At 33.8% G+C, this 23,228-nt stretch overlaps 1 protein-coding gene across 1 annotated transcript in view; it reads left to right on the top strand.

Annotated features, from left to right (window-relative positions):
* The window catches only part of LOC123555194 (GRIP and coiled-coil domain-containing protein 2-like), a 50,196-nt gene that overhangs the window by 15,568 nt on the left and 11,400 nt on the right, over nucleotides 1–23,228 (top strand). The window contains exon 12 of the mRNA XM_053548825.1: nucleotides 83–177. Coding sequence (XP_053404800.1) covers nucleotides 83–177 — 95 coding nt within the window. The remainder of the gene's footprint in view (nucleotides 1–82; nucleotides 178–23,228) is intronic.

The raw sequence follows: 23,228 nt of genomic DNA, 5'->3' as shown, positions 1-23,228 counted from the left end.
ACCTTGACCTTTGAATGCATTACATGTTTGACTAAATTTTACTGAAAAAGTACATATAATAATTTTCTACATTATACTCTAGAATGCTGAACAGTGCTTTAGATGAGAAGAAACCAGTATTGAAACCAATACCCCCATCCATGGAAAGACAGTCAACCCTTAATGGTATTAAGGAAGGTATGTACAGTAAAACAACTGCTGGTGTTTTTGTCTCTGTTCAGATAGTAGCAATCATTTTAGATTATACCTTACATGTCTGTATCAAAAATCTACAAAGAGAACAGAGATCTGAAACATTTATAAGAACATTATAGAATAGAATCTCACAAAATCTCATGTTAACTAATTAAGATTAAGATTAATGATGAAGCTGTTTTTGGACTGTATTTAATAAGCATCTAGGCATTTGATAATATGATCAGTGTGATACAGGAGTTTGCAGGAATACAGCAAATAGCCAATAAATCTTTATATCAACCTTCTAAGCAGATGCGTATCAACCTATAAGGATGACTCCGCCTACCTACCTTATTTCGGCTCACCATGTCATTCTGCGGTACTTTGTTAGTTAAAAATGTCTATTATGATTTGATAAATGGTCTGACAATGAATACTGTTTTAGATAGGTAGAAAAAAACTCCATAGATCTGCTTATAAAGACCCGCAAACTTACTGGAGATAACAGTTTAAACTTTGAAGGCATGGTTAAACATTAAATATCAAACTGAAATAAGGTTGACACCTACCGTACAGGTTGATACGCAATAAAACGTCGAGAGGCGAAGATTTTAGTGGCAAAATTGGGACACCTGCACTTTACCGGTACCCACATTCAATAAATACTCCACATTTATTCTTATGGGGGCTACTGCCCCCACACCCCCGTTTTTTCTTTTTTTCTTTAATGAATAGATTATGCTTACAATTTATTTAAATGATTGTAACAAGCATACCTTGCCTATTACAATCCTAGCAAGAAGTGCGTACCAGTAAAGTGCATTCTAGCCGGCAAAATTTGCCCCGTTTGTTTTCAGTATAACTGAAATGTCTTAATTTAGTACAAAGCGTTTTAAACATCCCCAAAAAAAAACCAGAGTCTTTACAGATATCTACCGTAAAGGTTGTTGGCCGATAGGTTGATAACCAAAAAAAAAGTCTAGAGTAGATTTTTGAGGCAAAATTTGCGCTGTTTGTCTTCTTTAAAAATAAAATATTGATTTATGCCAAAAATTTTTAAAATTGGAGAAGAATCTAATACGCCTGCGTAAAAATTTATCCGATGGGTTGATACCTCCGTATGGGTTTGTACGCCATAAAAACTTAAGATAAAAGATTTTAATACCCAAATTTATGATGTTGGCTTCCTTTTAACTGAAAAAATTTAAACAGGGGGGAAAACATTTTAAACATAGCAAAAAAAGTACTGCAAGTTTTTATAGCATTTTTACGTATGGGTTGTACGTACCTAAAGGTTGAACGCCAAAAAACGTTAAGATAAAGATTTTAATAGACAAATGGTATGTAGGGTTTCCTTTTTTAAACGAAAAATTTTAATTTATGTAGGAAAGCTTTTAAACAAAGAGAAAAAAAATATATAGTCTTATGCATATCTCCCGTTAGGTTGATCTCCCGTAAAGTTGATACTGCCTTTATAGGTTGATGTGCAAAAAAAGTCTAAAAACGAAGACTTTAGGGGTAAAATTTTCCCTGTTTGTCTTCTTTTAATAAAATTTTTACTTAGTAGGAAAAGGGTTTTTTAAAATAGTAGAAAAAAAAAATTCATCTTTATACCATATTACCGGATAGGGGATACCTACCGTTAGGTTGATATTTTCCGTATGGGTTGATACGCGATTAAAGTTAGGGACCCTTTTTATATCAAATTTAGCTTTTGAAAAAAGATAACTTAAACTTTTCTTAGCAGAAAAAAATTTAAAAACTTTCCCCCCCAAAAAATATTTTAAAACATATTGCCTATCGCCTACAGGTTGATACCTCCTAAGGTTGATACGCCATAAAACGTTCAGATGAGTTTTATTGTAATTGGCCTTGATTTTGTTAACTTAAATATATAATTTTATGTACCAAAACTTTGAAAAACATGACAAAAAAAAAACTATTAGTCTCGTGCTTCTACCGAAAGGTTGCCCTGCCTTATAGGTTGTCCCATAAAACTCAAGAAAAGACTTAAATGCCAAACTTTCGCTTTTTGCCTTTCGTTTAACAAATATCTTAACTTACTTTGCAAACATCTCGTGCATAGCAAAAATAAAAAGTATGTCTTTATAGCTTTTCTACCGTTGGGTTATACCCTTCCGTAAAAGTTGATACTGCCGAAGGGTTGAAAAAGCCAAAAAACCCATAAAGAAAAAAGACTTTGTGTTAAAATTTTGGGTGTTTTTTCATTTAGGTCAAATACTTACTTTATACCCCAACCTTTTGTAAACATGTAAGAAAAAAATAGGTGTTTTAAGGTAAAACTAGATGGTTTGACCCCTCCCAAAAGGGAGTCTACGATAGTTGAAAAGCCATAAACGCCCAGAAAAGATTTAGTGGAAAATTTGGCTTTTTGCCTCGAAAAAACTGACCTATCTTTTCTGTGGGAAAACTTTTTAAACATAGTAAAAATATCAATACAGTCTTTATAGCATCCCTCCCGTATAGTTTTAAATCTTCCATGGTTGATACCGATTTTACGTCTAGAGGATGCATTTTATGGTCAATTTTGCGCTGTTTGCCTTAAAAAACTTAATTTTAATTTATGGGGGCAAAACAATTAAAACATTGCAAAAAAAAATTTAATTTATTACAGGCAGTATTCCCCATCTGCCGACGGGTTTGATACCTACGTATGGGTTGAACGCCATAAACGTTCAGATGAGTTTTATTAGCTGAATTTGCGCACTTTGATTTCTTTTAAATTTAAAATAAATTTTTATGTACCCAAACGTTGGAAAAACATGAGAAAAATATTTGTACAACAATTCCGTATGGTGAACCTCCCTTTATAGGTTATAAGCCAAAACACGTCAAAAAAAAGACTTTTGGCTAAATTTGCGCTTTTTGTTTTCTTTTTAAGTAAAATTCTTACTTTATGACCAAAACGGAAAACATGAAAGGGGAAAAATTACAGGTGGTTTTTATGGCTATCTACCGTTGGGTCTTTTACCGAAAGGGTTGATTTTACCGTTTAGTTGATAAGCCATGCACGCCAATAAAAAGTTTTTGGGAAAAATTTGCGCTGTTTGTCTTCAGTTTAACCTTAATGCAGTGGAAAAAAACGTTTTAAAAAAAAGCAAAAAAAATAACAGTCCCGTTTAAAAAGCACATCTACCGTATGGGTTTGTATTTTCCGTATGGGTTGATATGCGATTATGCTCTACAGGAGTATTTTTGGTCAATTTTTGCGCTTTTTGTCTTAAGAATAACTTAATTTTTAAACTTATGCAGCAAAACATAGCAGAAAAAAAAATAGTGTGGTCTTTAAGGGCATATCTCCGTAAAAGGTTGATGCTACCGTAAGGTTGATGTCTACCGTAAGGTTGATAAGCCATAAAACCCCAGATGAAGACTTTGTGGAAAAAAATGCCTGTTTTTCAGTTTAACTGAAATTTTAATTCTGTGGGAAAACTTTTTTAAAACATAGCAAAAAAATAACAGTACTATTAAAAACATTCCCGATGGGTTTATATCTTCGAAAGGTTTTGATAGCATTATGCGTCTAGGGGGTGCATTTATTGTAAAATTTGCGCTGTTTGTCTTAAAGAATAACTTAATTTCTTAATTATGCAGCAAAAACATAGCAGAAAAATAACTAGTGTGGTTTTATGGCATTTCTACCGTATAGGTTGATGTCTACCGAAAAGGGTTTGATTTACCTTTTATAGGTTGAAACCATAACAGCCCAGATGAAGCTTTGGGGGAAAAAATTTGCGCTTTTTGCATATTAACTGAACTTTTAATTCTGTGGAAAACGTTTTAAACATAGCAGAAAATAACTAGTCCCTTTTTTTAGAAAAATCTCCGTTGGGTTTGATATCTTCCGTATGGGTTTGATATGCGTTTATGCGTCAAAGGGATTTTTTTAGGGTCAAATTTGCGCTGTGGCCCCTTAAAAAATTTTTAAATTTCAAAATTATGCAGCAAAACATAGCAGAAAAAAAAACTAGTGGGTTTTAGGGCAACTACCTTTTTAGGTTGAGCCACCGTAAAGGGATTTTCTCCCGTATAGTTGATAAGCCATAACACGTCCAATGAAGACTTTAGGGAAAAAAAATGCGCTTTTTGTCTTCATTTAAAATGAACTATTTTAATTATGTGGGAAAAAACTTTTAAACATAGCAAAAAATAAATGTACCGTATTATAAAACATCTACCGTAAGGTTGTATTTCCCGTTGGGTTTGATATGCGTTTTATGCGTTAGAGGGTGCATTTTATTGTCAAATGTCGCGTTTGTCAAAAGAATAACTTAATTTCTTAACTTATGCAGCAAAACATGCAGAAAAAAAAAAGGGTTGGTTTTTTAGGGCATTTTACCGTATGGTTTGAGCACCGTAAAGGTTTGATGTTACCGTAAGGTTGATAAGCCATAACACGCCCAATAAAGATTTTAGGGGAAAAAAATTTGCGCTGTTTTCATCAGTTTAACTAAACTATTTTAATTTCCTTGGGAAAAATTTTTTTAAACATGCAGAAAAATAACTAGTACCGTTTTTATGCACATCTACCGAAAGGTTGTATCTTCCGTATAGGTTGATACGCGATTATGCGTTTAGAGGAGTTTTTATGGAAAATTTGCGCTGTGGTTTTAAGAATAATTTAAAATTCTAAATTTATCCCGCAAAAACATAGCAGAAAAAAAATAGGTGGTTTTTATGGATATCACCGTATGGGTTGATGCCACCAAAAAGGGTTGATGTCTACCTATAGGTTAAATAGCCATAACACTCCAATGAAGATTTTTTAAAAAAAATTTTGCGCTTTTTGTCTAGTTTAACTAACTATTTTAAATTAGTGGGAAAAACTTTTTTTAAACTAGCAAAAAAAATAGTACCATTTTTATAGCACATCTCCCTTTTAAGGTTTATTTCCGTATAGGTTGATATAAATTTTGCGTCTACAGGGTATTTTATTGTCAATTTTTGCGCTGTTTGTCTTAAAATAACTTAATTTCAACTTAGCAGAAAAACATAGCAGAAAAAAAACTATTTGGTTTTCATGGAAATTTACCGATAGGTTATGCCTACCGAAAAAGGTTGTGTCTACCGTATAGGTTTGATAAGCGTAACACGTCCAATAAAGTTTTTTAGTAAAAAATTGTGCGCTGTTTGTCTTCATTAACCTGAAATTTTTAAATTCTTGGAAAAAGTTCAAAAATGCAGAAAAATAACTAGTACGTTTTATGCACATCTCTGTATGGTTAATTTCCTATAGGTTGATACGCGTTAAAAACTCTAGGGGAGCATTTTAATGTCAAATTTGCGGTTTGTTTAAAAAATTACTTAATTTCGTATTTAGCAGCAAAAAAATTTAAAACATTGAAAAAGAAAAATATTTACGTCAGTTTTGCCCATCTGCCGTCAGGTTGTATCTCCGTTGGTTGATACGCCAGAAAAACGTCCATATAAGATTAAAAATGGTAATTTTTGCGCTGTTTGTCTTCACAAACCCCCTAACTGTTTTAAATTTTAACACAGAAAATTTAAATTTGATTGCAAAAAAAATCACGAATTGTCCCGCTGAAGTTTTTGATGTCTACCTTAAACCGTTTTTTTAAGTTAAAATGTTTTAGGTTTCTAAAAAATTCATAAATTTGTTTTAAAATAGGAACCGCTAATTGTATTTTAAGGGAAAATTTTTAAAAATGTCAAACGCCTCTATTGTTTATTTCTGAATTAAACGGTGCTATAGTTATTGCTGTCGTTTTGGGGAAGTTCTTCTTTAATTTTTTCCCCAATAATTAAAATACCTTGGGATAGGTTGCGACATTTTGTTCACCTTAAAGTTTGGGGGTTTTACCAAAAAATTTCTTGCATATTCATTTAGACGTTTTTGTCATTCTAAATAAGGTTTGTTTTTTTAAATAATAAAGTCAATACAAAATTTTTCACCCAAACCCACCCGAGAGGTTTTATTAAATTTAAGGCAATTTACACTTACAATGGGCACGAATTTTTCCAAATGTTTTAAAATTAAAAGAAATAAAATCGCACTCCATCGGCAAAGTAAAATTTTAATGTAAAAATATGTGCTGTTTAAAAATTTCGGTAAATCTGTATTATTATTAGCACCTTAAGACGCTTATGGCCGTGCAATCCCCTTCCCCCCCCCCCCCCCCCCCCCCCTCCCCCCAACTCTCAAAGAGACCCGTATTGTCTTATTGACACAACCCAACTATTTTGGGGAAAGGAACATTCTTTTTTACGTTTTGATCCAAAATGCAGCAGAGGCCATCATTTATTCTGTATTTTAAAAAAGTCCTGGGGAATACCCCTTTACCCCCTGAAAAGGAGGGGGATGGCCCCTTTACGTTATTTCAAAAATACAAGGAAAGACCCTGTGCCCTTGTTTTAGAACAGTTTATAAAAGCCGGTTTCCCTTTTTTACTGTTATAACGTTTTTTTATATAGAGCCGGTTACCTAGCCTTTTGTGCTAACCATTGCTCAAAGAAAATTTCTTAAACCCGGGGCTAATAGATACCTTCGTATTTTTTAAAACGATAACTGCATCGACATATTATTGTATATTTTAAAATCTCAACTTCCTTTGCCAGCTTTAGTGAATATAAATTTAAATTTTTTAATTGGCGTTCGTCGAAAAGAATGAAAAAAGTTTAAAAGCCTTTTCCATGGCTTCGGAAGAACTGTACTTTTTTTATAGATTCAGAAAGAATTGTCGTGTTTCGTATTTTCGTGTCAGCGGGGCGACTGCACGAAATAATTTGCGATTTTTTTGTTTTTTTTGTTTGGAAGGGGGGGAAAAAAAAGACAAACGAAAAATCGACAAAAATTATTTTTCGTGTTTTTGTGTAGCGTTTTCGGGGGCGAAAACACAACAACACGGGAAAACTTGCAAATGATGTATTTGTGTTTTTTTTTTGTGTCGGCAGGGCGAAACGCGACAAAAAGGGGGCCGACACGACAAAATTTATACCCCCAACACGAAAAAACCGGGAGATAAATATGTCCTGTTCGCCGCGCCCAAAGACAACACGAAAGTCAAAATCACCACCATATTTTAAAATAGCGGGCTTTTGGGGGCTCTTGAGCACTTCCTGTTGCATGAGTATTTTTAGTGACAATAAATAAAAAATGCTATTTTCAAACAAATCACAGAAAAAAAGGGGTGTTTCACATCAGATTCTTATTTAATCACATAAACTTTTTTTGAATATTAAACACCAAAAATACCCTAAAAAGCACCATTCACTCGAAGGTCAAAAAATTTATCGAGCCCTACAAACCCAATATCACCCTATTGTCCCTATTCGCCCTGTTTCCTGCAGGCCACCCTTTTTCAGATCAAAGCTCATTTTGCCCTCTGTTGTCTGTTTTTCGCTGACTGTCTGTCTTTCGCCCGTCCGCATTAATTTGCTGGCTTTTACATGTCAAAAGCTGGCCGGATTTTGACCCAAACTTCACGGTGGTTTTTGAACCCAAAAATCGATGTGCAATCCCGACTGATCGCTTTGCGCACAAATTGGCCCCAAAAGCTAAAGGGGGAAAAATTTTTGCCCGGCTTTTTAGAGGTCAAATTGCTGCCCCGGATTTCGACCCCAAATTACAGGAGTGATCAGTACCAACCCGTTGTCTATCTCTGGCACGTTTGCTACGCTGCAAAAAATGCCCCCGAAAAAGAAAATGAAAAAATTCCGGGAAAGCTTTTCCCGGACAAACATTGCGAATTATAGAAAAAAAGAAGGGGTTCGTCTCCGCCGAACAAAAGAAAATGAAAAAAAAGAGAAATTTTGATCAGATTTGACCCTTTTTTGCAGACTACAAGCATTAAAATTTAAAAAAACTGATTTCACAGAGTTCCACCCAAAATAAATGGCTAAATTGGCCAAATTTTACTTCAGTCCCCCCGTTTTATACAACATAATTATGTTTAATTTTGTTATCCCCTTTTCCCTTGGCGTAGCGAGCATATTGAAATATTTGGCATTGTAGCGTTATTAAAGAAATACAGCAATTTAAGATTTAAAAAAGTTAAAAACAAACAATATGTTCATTGCTGAACTTGAATATTACTTTGAACTATGACGTTTCAAAGTATTTATTAATAATTAATTTATAATTTTTTATTTTTTTGAGTTTTATTCATGCCGATAGAAAATTTTGGAAGCGACGATATTTTCCCAAATTTTTAATGGTTTTGGGAAAATCTCGGGTTTTTTCAATCGAGATATTGATTTGGCTAAAAGAACACCTAGGTTTTTAACCAGCTGATTGAGTCCCAAATGAAGAATCTACATCCAAATTGAGGGGTTTGAACCCACTCGGTGAGCAAAAACCCCTTCGGACCCCAACCACACGGGACGAAAGTTAATATATAAATATCATATATCTTTTTTCATTTGCAGAGGTTTTATTCTGAAAACCTTTTTAAAAATAGCAAGTTTCAAATTAGCCCTTATTCTCTACTTTTGCATTTTTGTTTATTTAAGTAGACTTTTTGAGGTATTTATACTTATCTGTAACGACAAAAAATTTTGGGTTAAATTTGAACTAACTGTTTCAGTAAAAATTAGCGTTTATTGTGTGCTTCAAAGAGCATAAACTTGTGCCAATTTTTTAATTTGCCTTTTTTGTACATAGTCGCCGTTGAAAATTTGTCGGTGAAACAATAGTAAGGAAATTATCAATAGAAAATTTATGGAATATGGGATACGCATAGTTTTTTTTCTTTTAAAGTTCTGCGAATTTTTATTTTTTTAAACATTTTTCATTATAAAATAAACGTTCAAAAGCGCTGAGGGGTTGGTTGGTGTTCCAGACGGTAGGTATTTATGATGTTTTTCAATATCAAATTTAATAGCCTAACGCTTTGTAGCATGAAAAAGTAAAGATAATTATGATATTTATCCATGAACGGCATTAAATTTCTTTCCCCCGGGGCCGGTGAGTCTGCGTTTTTTTTATAACATGGACGTTTTCTTTGGTTTTTCGTTTTGGGGGGGTAAAACGTTTTTGCTCAGCCACGAAAATTTGCACATATTAAGAGTATTTAACAGCACGTGAGGGGGAGTTCCCTCAAAAACACGGTTTCTTTTTTGATAAAAATCCCCCGCAAAAAGACCAGAACGGCAGTTTAATGCTAGCATTTTACGCGTTTTCAAACTTGACGCACTCAACATAAATGGCGTCGAAAATTAGTGTCACATTATTTTATAACCCAAAAGGCACGATTTTTCTTAATTTACACACAATGAATTAAAAATTTGGCACGCATAGTAATTCCTAGACTCAATATCATTCCTAAAATAATCGGGGGAGTATTTCTTAATATTAACGTTTGAATGTACACGCAAATTTGGGGACACCGACTATAAATTTGGCGTGAAAAGTGGCATGAAAAAGTGCTTACATAAAAACCCTTTTTGACTAGAAATAATACATTATAGCAAAACCATGTTTTCATTTTCCCAACCTATGAATTGCCACTGCTGCGGTATTATTCCCACTATTTTTTTTCCCCAGGGTAATATCTTTCGTTTGTTTTGATAAATCCAATAAATTTCTTTCTAAAATAAAACAAAAAACAGCTAATGTGGTTCAATGCATACCCCAAAACGTTGCGAATTATATTACTGTACGTGTTGTGTTTGTTTTAATTTTAATTTACCGATTTACAGGCGCCCTTTTTTTGATAAAAATGTTCGAAGGCGTTGCGAAATTTACCCTGTACTAGAAACACAGTGGGGGTTACCGAGGGACAACAGAGTGAGATAAAGCCCCCGAAAAGACAGAGGGGAGAGAGAGTACAGACTGCCCGGTTAACTTTGCCTACGCTTTGCGAAAAGTAGTTGGTTCTTTTTAAGTGCCCCGTGTATGCCCTGATACATGGAAGCAGCTTTCCCGGGAAGAACCGTACCGGCCCTTTTACATAATGTTGTTACTGCGGGAAAAAAAAAAAAAGAAGCGTACCGTAAAACCCCGGGGGTTGGTGAGGTATTTTTGAAAAATTTTTAATTTTGTTTTTTTTTAAAATTTTATTTATAAAACCTTTTATATTTTATTTATGTTTCCTTGCATTTCATTTTTCCGTTTTGCTGTTTCTGTAAAGGGGAATAACGAGCGCACTGTCAAAGAAGTGTTGTTTCAAACCTACAGGCTAAAGTTTCCTGAAAGGGAAAAAGAACTTTAACTGATGAAACTGCTGCAAAAAATGTGTTTACTGCCCAATCCCCCGGGTTTTAAAAAAACCCCTTTTACACAATACGAAATCAACAACACACAAAACACCTTTCAGGAAACATTTAGCAGTTTGTATCAAGAGCTGTTGTTGCAGCGGTCAATTATTTAATACTTGACACGTAAGATGCAAAAAAAATATCGCGAAAAGAAGAAAACAATGAAACTAATTGGAATCTTTTAAAATCTTCCCTATTTGTACAGTAAAATGGGGTTTTTAAAATCTTTTAGAAAAGGGGGGAAAAACAGAAACTTGGACATAATATTTAGGGCAAAAAACAAAAAGAGCATAGACCCACTCCGAAAAAATCCAATTGGGCCCAAAAAAACCAATATGGCCGCCCAAAAAGAATATATTTTCAAAAAAAAACAAATATTTAAAATAAAAATTTTTTGACACTTACAGTCATCAGTATAATAAAACAAAACCCCTGCCTGAATAAATCCAAAAAATATTATTTAACAAAATACCGCTTTCAACAAAAAAGAAAAAGTTTTCTCCCCTTTGGGTAAAAATGTGTATTAAGCAGAAGAAAATCATAATGCATTTTTTGAATCAAAAAATTTAAAAAAATGGTAATGGCATATCAAGAAAGTTAAAAATTGGGACGTCCGGGCAGAAAAATTTTAAAAAATTTTAAATGAATTAATTATAAATACATCGCTCGGTAACTGGAACCCCTCGGACCGCTAAATTTATTCGAATTTCGGCAGATGAGGATCGAAAAAATATTAAAAGGAATTTTTTTGGGACCCGACGATAGATTAAATTGAAGAAGGGTTTTTTTTTGGGAATTACCCGGTTTGCCCAAACGAAGTTTTGGGGCCTGAAAAGTGTTTTAGTGAATAAATGACACATGTTTCATTTTGGGGTCATTATTTTTCGTGACTCAGAATTTGAAAGGGGTTTTGCTGTTTTTCTTTAAAATTTATTTCCACTACAGAATAAGGGACATTTTAATAAAACTATAAAATTTCATTAGTTATGTTAGTGGGGATGGGACCAGGAAAAACCCCTTTGCCGGGCAGATCATCATGTTTTTTTGGGGAAAAAGAAAAGGGGGGGGGGTTTGATAGCGAAATTTCAAATTTTACATTTGCATGTCCCTGTAATATTCTTTTTTTTGCCCAAATTGTAGAAAATTTGTGCCTTTAACAAGGGTTTTTATAGTTTAATGTCATAAGCAAAAAATTTTTACAGTCACTAATGCCCGGATCCCCTCCAGGCAAAGCCCCAGAAGATCATACTCCCTTCCTAAAAAATTTTGGGAGGCGGGGGGGACGGGGATAAAACCCTCGAAAAATGTGCATTTCTAAAGTTAAAACTGCGCGTTTTTAAAACACCCCTAAAGGGGGCTTTCTAACACTTTCACACTAGTTTTCTTACCATGCGCTTTTTTCACGCCGTGTGTCCTTCCCTACATTCTTAGTACGATCAGTCAGTTTGGCCCCTCTCGTTTCCCCATGTTTTAAACCAATGCTTATCACCTTTTTTACTGCTTTTGTCGGCTACTTATAAATACTCCCGCCATGCGATTTTTTTTTTTTTTTCTTTCCCTTTGGAAGTTATTTTGGGACATAATTGTTGCTTAACTCAACAACCAAAAATTTTACAAAAAACGACGAAACCCCCCCCCCCCCCCCCCCCCCCAACCCCCGCCCCAATGCAAAAAAAAGAGCGTCTTATAGAGAGACTGGGGTTGGAAAAACCCAAAAGCAGTGTGAAGGATATACGGAGGTAAAAAGTCCACTAAAAGGGTGCCAGTGCTGCTAAACCATGATTATGGGGGAAAACCCTATGATGTTCGTTTCCCCTTGCGTTTGGGAAACCGAAGTGATTGGAATTTGGATCCAGAAATTCATACTTTTTTTCCCAGAATCGGGAAACCAATCAGGGTGAGAACCTGCTGCAAACGTGACATAGATGTGTTAAGAGCCAAAAGAACGTATAATAACCTTATGCGGTATATAAAATGTGGCATGCACGTAGCATGGCCCACAGCCCCAAAAAGCGTAGATAAGTTTTTGAAGAACTCCATTGTGTAGCAAAACGCAATGAAAACCCCAATGACAGGGGCGTGAGCACCCCTTTGCACCCCTTTCCTGTCCACCCAACGCTTGTACTTTCCCTACTGGGTTTTAGTTAATCTTTAAACTCCCTTCCTGTTTCCTGATTAGACCGCGTTTCACTAATTTGTTTTGAACATTATCCAAAATTCGACAGCGTTCCAAACACTCATAGGGACCAAAAATTTTTAAATTTTCTGTTTTTATCGGGGGTCTACTGTTTTTTCTTCAAAATTGTACAATTTCTTATGCGCCTGTGGGTTTTTACGACGTAGGGGGAAAAGTGGCTGAGTGAAAAGGGGGGGTTCAAAGAAAGGGAGCAGAATCATCATTTCTAACGAAAAATGTGCTCTAATATCAAATTTCTGGCCCTTTTATAAAATTAAAAATTTAAATTTAAATTTTGAGAAATTGGGGTTTTTTTCCTAATGACACAGGTACATTCAAAAACCCAATTTAATCCCAAATTTTGGGAAATTACTATTTTTAAAAGACGACAAAATTTTCTATTTACCATTTGTATCTCCATTTTAAGCATCCAATGTAAGAAAAACCCCTGTTTTGTAAAAACAAAACAAACCCAGTCAGCTCGGCTTGGGGTGAATCAAGCTTTTAAATGCTTTTTTCCTTCCATCTTCCTACAAGCCAACTTTTCGTATTATATTTCTGGGGTAAAAAGGGAGGCTTTCGATACCTTCTTTACAGAAAAAAACATTTCAAGTACTTGATCAACCATTTTTTCACATATAATTAGGGCTAAAAATGTGCTTCCTGCATCGTTGCTACACCTCTTAACAACAAAAAAGGGTTGGGCATTTTGGGGTGTCGGTTTTTTCTATCATTTTTTCCAAAATTCCTAGTCAAGATAAAAAAGGGTGACCGGAGGATCTTTGATATTTTGGGAAACCCTTTCCCAATGGGTTTTTTGTCTAAAAGTACCCGAGTCTCGCAAAAATTACCCTTCCTAAAGTGCATTTGAAACCCTCGAAAAAGGGCGGGGAAAAACGAAATTTTGTCCAAACGTGCTGAAATGTCTGCACTCCCCTTATCCCAATTTAACAAATTTGTGGGGCCAAACTCGTGTTGTGTTTTACGGGAAAAGAGTATCTGACATGCCCCCTTATTTCAGTTTTCCCGTCACTTTTCAGAGAAATTTTTCACAGAATTTTACTAAGTGTTTTTCCATGAAGAAAACTCTATATTTTCACCCTTTTACTCTTCTTTGTTCCCACAGTTAGCAATTTTTTACGCAGCATTTGACTGGGGTGCATAATGGGGAAACATTTTTTCTTTTAAATCCAACTAGCCCCGTGCTAAAATTTCCAAATTCTTCCCTTTCAAAGCCCCAAACCCTAAAAGGGGTATTTTGTTGTACTTGGTGTAAAAGAAACTACAATTTATATAGCAACTAGTTACTTGCCCTTCACATTCCCAAATATTACTTCCCGTCTATAAACAAGGTTTCTTTAAAGAATCTTTAGAATTTTCCCTTTTTTAATTTATTGAAAAATTTCTCCCAAATTTTTGGCAAATATGGACCGACATACAGATGGACAAAATGTTACAAAGGAGAAAATAAGTAACAAGCATGTTCTCAATTTGCCCCTCGTTATGTAAAATTTTAAAAGAAAAAAAATCTCCCTCCTTTTTTTAAAGAAAGGGCAGGATGCCCTTTTTGGGGGTTATTTTCGTGCACTATTTTTTTTCCATAGCAACAACTTTTGTTGCATAAAAACAAATTTAAATGCCATTGGCATTTCTGCTTTCCCATCTATCCATGTACCACTTTATCATGAAAAATTCTGCTGTATTTTCAAATTTTATTGCAGTATCCCACTCTGCATGGCGACGTATTACAAGCATACGGGGCCCCCCATAACCCCATCTGGCTAAATATGGTAAGGGAATAACAACAATTTTTCCCAATATGCTTTTTGTGGGGGGAATTTAAAAAGTGAAATAATAAAAAATTTACAAATTTTAAAAAACAAAATAGTCTTTAAAATATAAAAACCTACACAGTGATTTTTAAAAAACTAATTTTAAAAGGGTTTAATTTTTGAGTTCCGGGAAAACCCGAAAGAAACTGACACCCATTGGGAATTGTTATTTTTGCATTTGATGCAAATTTAGGATTTTTTTATTATAACATTTATTTTTTGTGCTTTTTGGGGGTGAATGAAAATATAATGCCCTTTTCCCTTAGAACCCTTTTAAAAGGTAATTTTGGATTTTTTGGCGGCCATTTTGGAAAATGGCCGCCATATGGAAAATTTTGACAGATATCCAAATGGGCCCCAATAAAAAATTTGTTTTTAATGTTTTAATTTTGGGGGTTTTTTCCCATTTTTGAAGTATTTTGCATTTTCTGTTACAAATTGATCGCACTATATAGGGAAATTTGTAACTTTTATTACTATCAACTTTTTCCCAAAAAAGACCCTTTAAAATGAGCCCAAATTCTCATTTTGACCTAGTTGTTTTTGTACCCTAAATATAAAGAATATTAGAAACAATGGGGCCCAAAATCTAAAAGCTGTATGCAAAACATTTTTTGAAAAAAAAGGATTGTACAAAAACTGAACAAATTTCCAAGCCCAAAAAGGGGCCCAAATTCCCCCAATCTATTTGAAAAGGTTATGCGTTCTTGCATACATGTACAACCCTTAATAAACAATGTGAATTTTTCCCCAAACCCAAATTGACAGAACATGGTCTTTTAAAAAACCCCAACATAAAAGTCCAAATATGCCCATAATTCAGCAAAAATTTTTTCACAGCGAGGGGGTGGGGTTTTGGGGTTACTGGTCAAAAGCTTTTGGAAATAAAAAAAAGGGGTGTTCCCAATTTTTGAAGAAATTATCTGTATATATACTTTCCTTATCATATGAAACATTTCTTTAAAGTTTCTATCTTTTTTATGAAACCTAAAACCCAAAGCCCTTGCCAGGGTGAGCAGTATAGCTCTCCATTCTTGGTATAGGCCCCGGGTTTAAAAACGGTTGCATGGTTACCATATATTTTTTCTTTGCGTTTGGCAAAAAATGGGAAAAAAAATTGAGTTGATGAATTAAGTTTGAAAATGGGGTCCCCGCCCAAACAAGACAAGGACAAAAGTCCTGTTGTCTTGAAATTTTCATTTTAAATTTTTAAACGTCAAGGGGCCCTTAACATGGTTGATCCCCGACACTGCATTTAGCATATTTTAATGACGGAAAAACGCCATTTTTTCCCCTTAAAAAGGGTTTGTGGAAAGGGTTCCCCCTTTAGAAATTTTCAAAGCGGACTGTTCCAAAGTTAAACGCTTTGGGTTTCTGCAATTTGGGTTTAAAAAGTTTTTTTTTGCATTTTTAAATACAAACGAAAATTTTTTTTTTTGTCAATAAAGGCTTCACAAAAAATTTTTTAAAGGCGTATCAAAAATCAAAAAAAAAGGGGTAAATAGGCGTTTTGTATACTCGTATATTTTTCCCGCTATGTTTAAAAAGTTTTTTCCCGCATAAATTATGCCCTTTTAAATTATACTTTAAAAAAAACAGCGGGAAAAAGGGGGAAGAGTCTTCGTCTGGAAGTTTTATGGTTATTTAGCCTATAAAGGTAGGGATCAACCAATACGGTAGAAAGGCTATAAAGACTAACAGTACTTTTTTTGCTATGTTTAAAATTTTTTTTTTCCAAATAAAATTTAAAACAGTTCAGTCTTTCTGAAGACAAAAGGCCCATTTTGCCCCTAAAGTCTTCATTGGACTTTTTATTTGCATTCCCAAACCCATTTCGGCGGATCAATCTATACGGTAGGTTTAAACCTATATGGGGAGATATGGGTACAAAGAATTTTTACTGGTATTTTTTTTCTTTTTAAAAGGTTTTCAACACAATAAAGATATTTCAGTCAATCGGGAAACCAAACCGCATCAGTTTTGGGTTTTAATTTCTTCATATTGACGTTTAATGGGTATCAAAAGGCGTATCAACCTTTCCCGGGAGATATCAACCTTTACGGTTTGGTGTCAACCTAACGGGAGATATGCCATAAAGACATAATAGGTTTCTTTTTTTCTATGTTAAAAAAGTTTTGACATAAATTAAGAAATTTTTAATTAAAAAAAAGGCAAACATCCCCAAATTTTAGCTATAAAAGTCTTCTTTTTGACGTTTTATGGCGTATCCAAACCCATTCGGTAGGGATCAACCTATACGGTAGATTTCTAGCAAACCCTTTTAGTTATTTCTTCTGCGAAGTTTTCAAAAAGGTTTTGGTGCAAAAGTAAGTATTTCAGTTTTAATAAAACAACAACGCAAAAATTGCCCCTTCCCCGTCTTCTCTGGACATTTTTGGCTTATCAACCCATAAAGGAAGATATCAAAATTTTACGGGGAAAGGATCAAACCCGTCCCGGGAGATAAAGGATAAATACTAAAAAAGATTTTTTTTGCTATTTTAGGAAAAATTTTACTGCTTTAAAATTTAAAATTATTTCATTAAACGGGAAAAAAAAACAGCGAAAGTTTGGGTATTTGAAGTCTTCATCTTGACGTTTTTGGGTACCAAAACCCTTTAAAAGCAGGGATCAACCAATCCGGGAGATATGCCTTTAAAATAGATATTTTTTCAAAAGTTCAAAATTTTTTGGGACATAAAATTTTTATAATTTTTGTTAAACCGAAAACAAAAGCGCATTTTTCAAAAAAAGGGGGGCCCTTTAACCGAAGGTTTATGGGTTTCAAACCCATACGGTAGTATCAACCTGGACGGGAGATAGCAAACTGACTGTAATTAAAAAATTTTTTTTTGCAATGTTTTAATTGGGTTGCTGCATTTAAGGGTTTAAAAAATTAAGGGTTAAATTTTAAGACAAAAAAGCGCAAAATTTTACCTTAAAATGCCTCCCCTAAACGTTTAACGCGTATCAACCTATAGGGGGGATATCAACTTTTTAAAGGTAGATGTGTATGAAAAATGTACTTGTTTTTTTTTCTGCTATGTTTGAAACGTATTTCCATATTGAAAAAAGCTATTTTTTAAATTTTAAATAAAAACAAAAAAGCGGCAAAAAAAAAAAAAATTTTTCACTAAAATCTTCAACGGACGTGTTTGGTTTCCCCTAAACGGCAATATCAAATTTTTCGGAAGGTATCAAACCCATACGGTAATATGCTATAAAAAACAAATTTTTTTTCTGCTATGTACGAAATGTTTTTCAACAAAAATAAAAAAAATTTCAGTTAAACGAAAGGCAAACAGTGGGAAGTTTGGGAAATTAGTCTTCATCGAAAGGTTTTTGGCGTTTTCAACCCAAAGGCAAAGGGATAAAAAATTAAAGGGAATATGCCTGTACTAGATTTTTTCAAATGTTCACAACGCTTTGGTACATTTCAATTATTATTTTTTTAAACTGAAATCAAAGAGCGCAAATTTTTCTAATAAATCTTCTCTGAAAATTTTTTTAGCCCATAACCATCCCTAGGTCCAAACCTTTTCGGTAAAAAAAGGCATACTGACTGTAATATTTTTTTTTTCTGCAATGTTTTTTTGTTTTTTCTGCATAAGTTAAGATATTAAGGTTTTACTTAAAACAAACAGCGCAAATTTACTATAAAAAGGGACCTTTAGACGTAAAATCGCGTATCAACCTTAAAGGAAGTTTTCAAAACCCCTTTCGGTAAGGGGCCAAAACCCATTCGGTAGATATCTATAAAGACTGAAATTGTTATTTTTTTTACTTGTTTAAAAATTTTCCACATGAATTTAAAAAGGGTTTAGTTTAAAATGAAACAAAACCCGCGCAAATTTTTGCCACTAAAAATTTTTATCTATACGTTTTTAATTTGCGTATAAACCCATGGGGGCAGATCTCAAACCCCCAAAGGGACGTTCAACCCATACGGTAGAATGCTTACTAGACTATACTAGTTACTTTTTTTGCTAGGGTTTTAAAAAGTTTTGCTACATTAATTTTAAAATAATTTTTTTAAACAAAAGGAACCCGCGAATTTCAGCTACTGAAGTTTTTCATCTTTCGTTTTTTTGGCCCCATCTACCTATAAGGCGGTACAACCAAAACGGAAAAGGGATGCTACAGAGGCTGTATGTTATTTTTTGTCCTGTTCCCAAAGCCCTTTGGGACATAAAGTTATAAATTTAGTTAAACTGAAATCAAAAGGGGCCAAATTTTTCTAAATAAAACCTTTATCTGAAGGTTTTTATGGGGTATCAACCTATTTGGGAAAAATTTTAAAACCTTTTTGCGGCAGTAGGCAAACTGACGTAAAAATAACTATTTTCTTGCAATGTTTTTTTGTTTTTGGGGGCATAAGTTTAAAAAATGGTTTTTCTTAAGGGCAAACCCGCGCAAATTTGGGCCCTAAAAAGGAATTTCCCCAAAAAGTATAATGCATACAACCCAACGGGGAAAATATCAACCTATACGGTAGATGTGCTATAAATCGGAACTTAGTTATTTTTTGCTATGTTTAAAAAATTTTCCTACATGAAATTAAAAATAGTTCATTAAAAATGAAAACCCAAAAAGCGCAATTTTTTTCACAAAATCTTTTTGGACGTGTTATGGCTTTTTCAACCTTTACGGTAGACAAACAACCTATACGGTAGGGATCAACCTATACGGTGATATGCCATAAAAGACCCCCACTAGTTATTTTTCTGCATTTCTTTGCTGCATAAGTTTTAAAAAAAATTAAGTTATTCTTAAAACAAAAAGCTCAAATTTTACCAAAAAAATGCATCCTTAGAAGTATAATCGCATTCAACCCATACGGAAAATCTAAATTTACGGTAGATATGCTATAAATTTCGGAAAAAGTTATTTTTTGCTATGTTTTAAAACGTTTTCCTACATGAAAATAGGGTAGTTCCGTTTAAAAATGATGACAAACAGGCAATTGTTTTCCCCTTTAAATTTTCATCTGGCCCGGGTTTTTGGGTTAAACCCTCTATACGGTAAACATCAACCTTTAAAGGTAGGCATCAACCCATACGGTAATATGCCCTTAAAAAAAACCCCACTGTTATTTTTTTTGCTATGTTTGCTTATAATAACGAAATTAAGTATTCTTAAACAAAAAGCGCGAATTTTACTAAAAATGCATCCTCTAGGGCGGGTTTTAAACGCGTATCAAACCCATACGGGTAGATATGCTATAAATACTGTACTAGGTTTTTTTTCTGCATGTTTTTGTAAACGTTTTTTTTAAATGAATTAAGATAAATTCGTTTAACTGAAAGACAAACAGGGCAAATGGGTTTTTCTAAAGTCTTCAAACTGGACGTGTTATGGGCTTTTAAAACCCATACGGTAGACATCGCCTTTTCGGGAGGGAACAACCTATTTCGGTTTGGGTATGCCATAAAAACCACACTCGTTATTTTTCTGCTATGTTTTTTCAGCATAAAATTAAAAATTAAGTTATTCTTAAGACAAAACAGCGCAAATTTGCCTTTAAAAAGCAAACCTCTTGACCCCCTTTAACGGATTTTCAAAACCCAAACGGAAAATATAAAACCCATACGGTAGATGTGTATAAATTTCGGTATATTATTTTTTCTTTTTCCGGTTTTTTGTTTAAAAACCCTTTTTCCCAAAATTTTTTTTTTAATTTTTTTAAAAAAAAAATTTTTTTTTTTTTTTTTTTTCCCCCCCCCCCCCCCCCCCCTTGTTTAAAATGGGAAGAAAAAAAAACAGCGCAAAACTTTCCCTAAAGTCTTTTATCTGGAATGTTATGGGTTAACAACCTATCGGTAACATCAACCTTTAAGGTAGGCATCAACCTATCGGTAGGGTATGCCTAAAGCCCCCACCAAATTATTTTTCTGCAAAAGTTTTGCGCATAAGTTAAGAAATTAAGTTAAATTTTTAAAACAAACAGCGCAAAAATTTACCAGAAAAAAGATCTTTAGGGCGTATAAAAACGCCTATCAACCTTACGGAAATTTTCAACCCATCGGGAGATGGGGCTAAAATACGGAACTATTTTTTTTTCTGCATGTTTTTAAACGTTTTCCACATGAATTAAGGGTAGTTAAATTAAACTGAAGAAAAACAGCGCAAAAGTTTCCACTTAAAATTTCATCTGGACGTGTTTGGGTTATAACCAAAACGGTAGACACAACCCTTTTTCGGGAGGCATCAAACCATCCCGGGAATATGCCAAAAAACCCACTGTAAAATTTTTTGCTATGTTTTGTGCATAAAATTGAAATTAAGTAATTCTGAAGCAAAAAAGGCGAATTTGACTACAAAATTTCCTCTAGGGCGTTTAAACGCGGATCAACCTATACGGAAGATATCAACCTATACGGTAGATGTGCAAAAAACTGGGACTAGTTTTTTTTTTTGCTTGTTTTAAAAATTTTTTTCCCACATGAAATTTAAAATAGGTTTAGTTTAACTGAAACAAACAGCGCAATTTTTTCCCCTAAAGTCTTCCTCTGGAGTGTTTTGGCTTATCAACCTATACGGGAGGCCCTCAACCCCTTTTCGGAGGCATCAACCCCCCCCCATACGGTTGATATTCCCTAAAGACCCCATCGTTTTTTTTTCGCTATGTTTTTTCTGATAAATTTAAAAAATTAAGTTATTCTTAAAAAAAAACAGCGCAAAGTTGAAACCCTAAAATGCAAACCCCCCTAGAGCATAATCGCATATCAACCATACGGAAAAATTTAACCTATACGGTTTGATGTGGATAAAACGGTTTCTAGTTATTTTTTTCCTATGTTTTAAAAAAGTTTTTCCCCACTTTAATTAAAATAGTTCAGTTAAACTGAAAACCCAAACAGCGCAAATTTTCCAAATAAAATTTCCTCTGGACGTGTTATGGCTTATCAACCTTTGGTAACATCAACCTTTTTCGGTAGGCATCAAAACCCATACGGGAGATATTTCCATAAAAACCACTAGTTATTTTTCTGCAATGTTTTGTGCATAAGTTCAGAAAAATTTAAATTATTTTAAGACAAAACCCCGCAAAATTGAATATAAAAAGGGGATCCCTAGACGCATAATGCATATCAACCCATACGGAAAATACAAATGATTTCGGTAGGTATTTAACCTATACGGGAGTTGCTGAAATGCTATACTATTTATTTTTTGCTATGGGACGAAAAGGGGTTTTCTACTAAATAAAGAATTTCATTAAACCCAAAGGCAAACCCGCGAAAATTTGGCTACTGTTGTCTTTATCTTGGGCGTTTTATGGCGTATCAAACCCATAAACAGATATCAACCTATAAAGGGAGTAGGGCCGGGCTAGATATTTTTTTCATGTTTACAACGTTTTGGTACAAAAAAATTATATATTTTTAAATTTTAAAAAATGGGAAAACAAAGAGGGGTAAAATTTTTCTAAAAAGTCTTCATCTGAACGTTTTATGGGTTCAACCCTTCCCGGGAGCTATCAACCTGTCGGAAATAGGGAAAAATGGGCTAAAAATTTTTTTTCTGCAATGTTTTAATTGTTTCTTGCCAATTAAGATATTAAGTTTATACTTAAGTCAAAAATCAAATTTGGGCAAAAAGGCATCCTTAGGAAATTTTAAAACGCGTAAACAACCTATACGGAAGATTAACTTATACGGAAAGGATCAAAACCCATACCGGGAATAGCTGTAAAGGCTATCTATTATTTTTTGCTATGTACGAAAGGGGTTTTTCATAAATTAAGATATTTCGTTAAACGAAAGGCCAAAAAGCGGAAGTTTGGCTACTGTGGGCTTTATCTTGACGTAAAATGGCGTATCAAAACCCATAAGGAGGGATAAAACCCATACGGTAAATATGCCTGTAAATAGATATTTTTCCCCATGTTCACAACGTTTTTGGAATAAAAAATTTTATTTTAAATTAAAATGAAAACAAAGGGGCGGAAATTTTCCAATACAGTCTTTATCTGAACGTTTTTTGGCGTTCAACCTATAGGTAGAAACAACCTGGACGGGAAAATATGCCACACAGTCAAAACTATGATTTTTTTTTGAAATGTTTTTAAAAAAATTTTTTCTGCATAAATTATGAATTTTTTGTTTTTAAAATTTGACAAACCGCGAGATTGGGTAAAAAAATGTCTTCATCTTGATGGGTTTTTTGGCCCTTTAAACCCATACGGGAAGTTCAACCTTTTCCCGGGAAATTGCTTAAGACTTTAAGTTGGCCTTGAAAGCTAATGCTTTTTCTGTCCCCGGTTTAAGGTTTTAAATGTGCAAGTCAAGATTTTTTGTTAAAAAAAGAAGGAAAAACCCGGGCACATTTTTTCCTTGAAAACCGTAGTTTTAAGCAAAAAAGGCGTATGAAAACTTTTAAAGGGGGATTTGGGGACAAAAATTTTTTTACGGTAAGTGTAAAACATGTTTTGAGTCATTTTTGAAATTAATTACCCTTTTTTGCTATTTAAATCAAGGTTTTTTGAGCCGAAAATATACCATTAAAAACCGAATATTTAAAACATTTTGGGGTTTTCAACCCTTTAAGTCAGATTTGTTTAAAATTTTAGAAGATTTGATAAATTTTTTGAAATTTAAATTTGACTTTGCTGTAAAAACAGATTGTTGAGTAGCCCCAAAATTTCCCCCACTTTTTTAAAAAAAAAATGGATGCAAAGTGACCCTAACAACCCCTTTTAAAGGGAGATAAGCTGAACGGGAAAGTACACTCTTGCATTTTATATTGAAGTCCTCTCCTCCTTTCCCAAATAAATTCAATTTGAGGGTTTTAAAACAAGGTGTTGA

The sequence above is a fragment of the Mercenaria mercenaria genome, chromosome 7 (assembly GCF_021730395.1).
Source record: "Mercenaria mercenaria strain notata chromosome 7, MADL_Memer_1, whole genome shotgun sequence".
In the NCBI taxonomy this organism is placed as follows: domain Eukaryota; kingdom Metazoa; phylum Mollusca; class Bivalvia; order Venerida; family Veneridae; genus Mercenaria; species Mercenaria mercenaria.
Note: the sequence above shows the minus strand (reverse complement) of the source record. Positions and strands in the feature narration are given on the sequence as shown.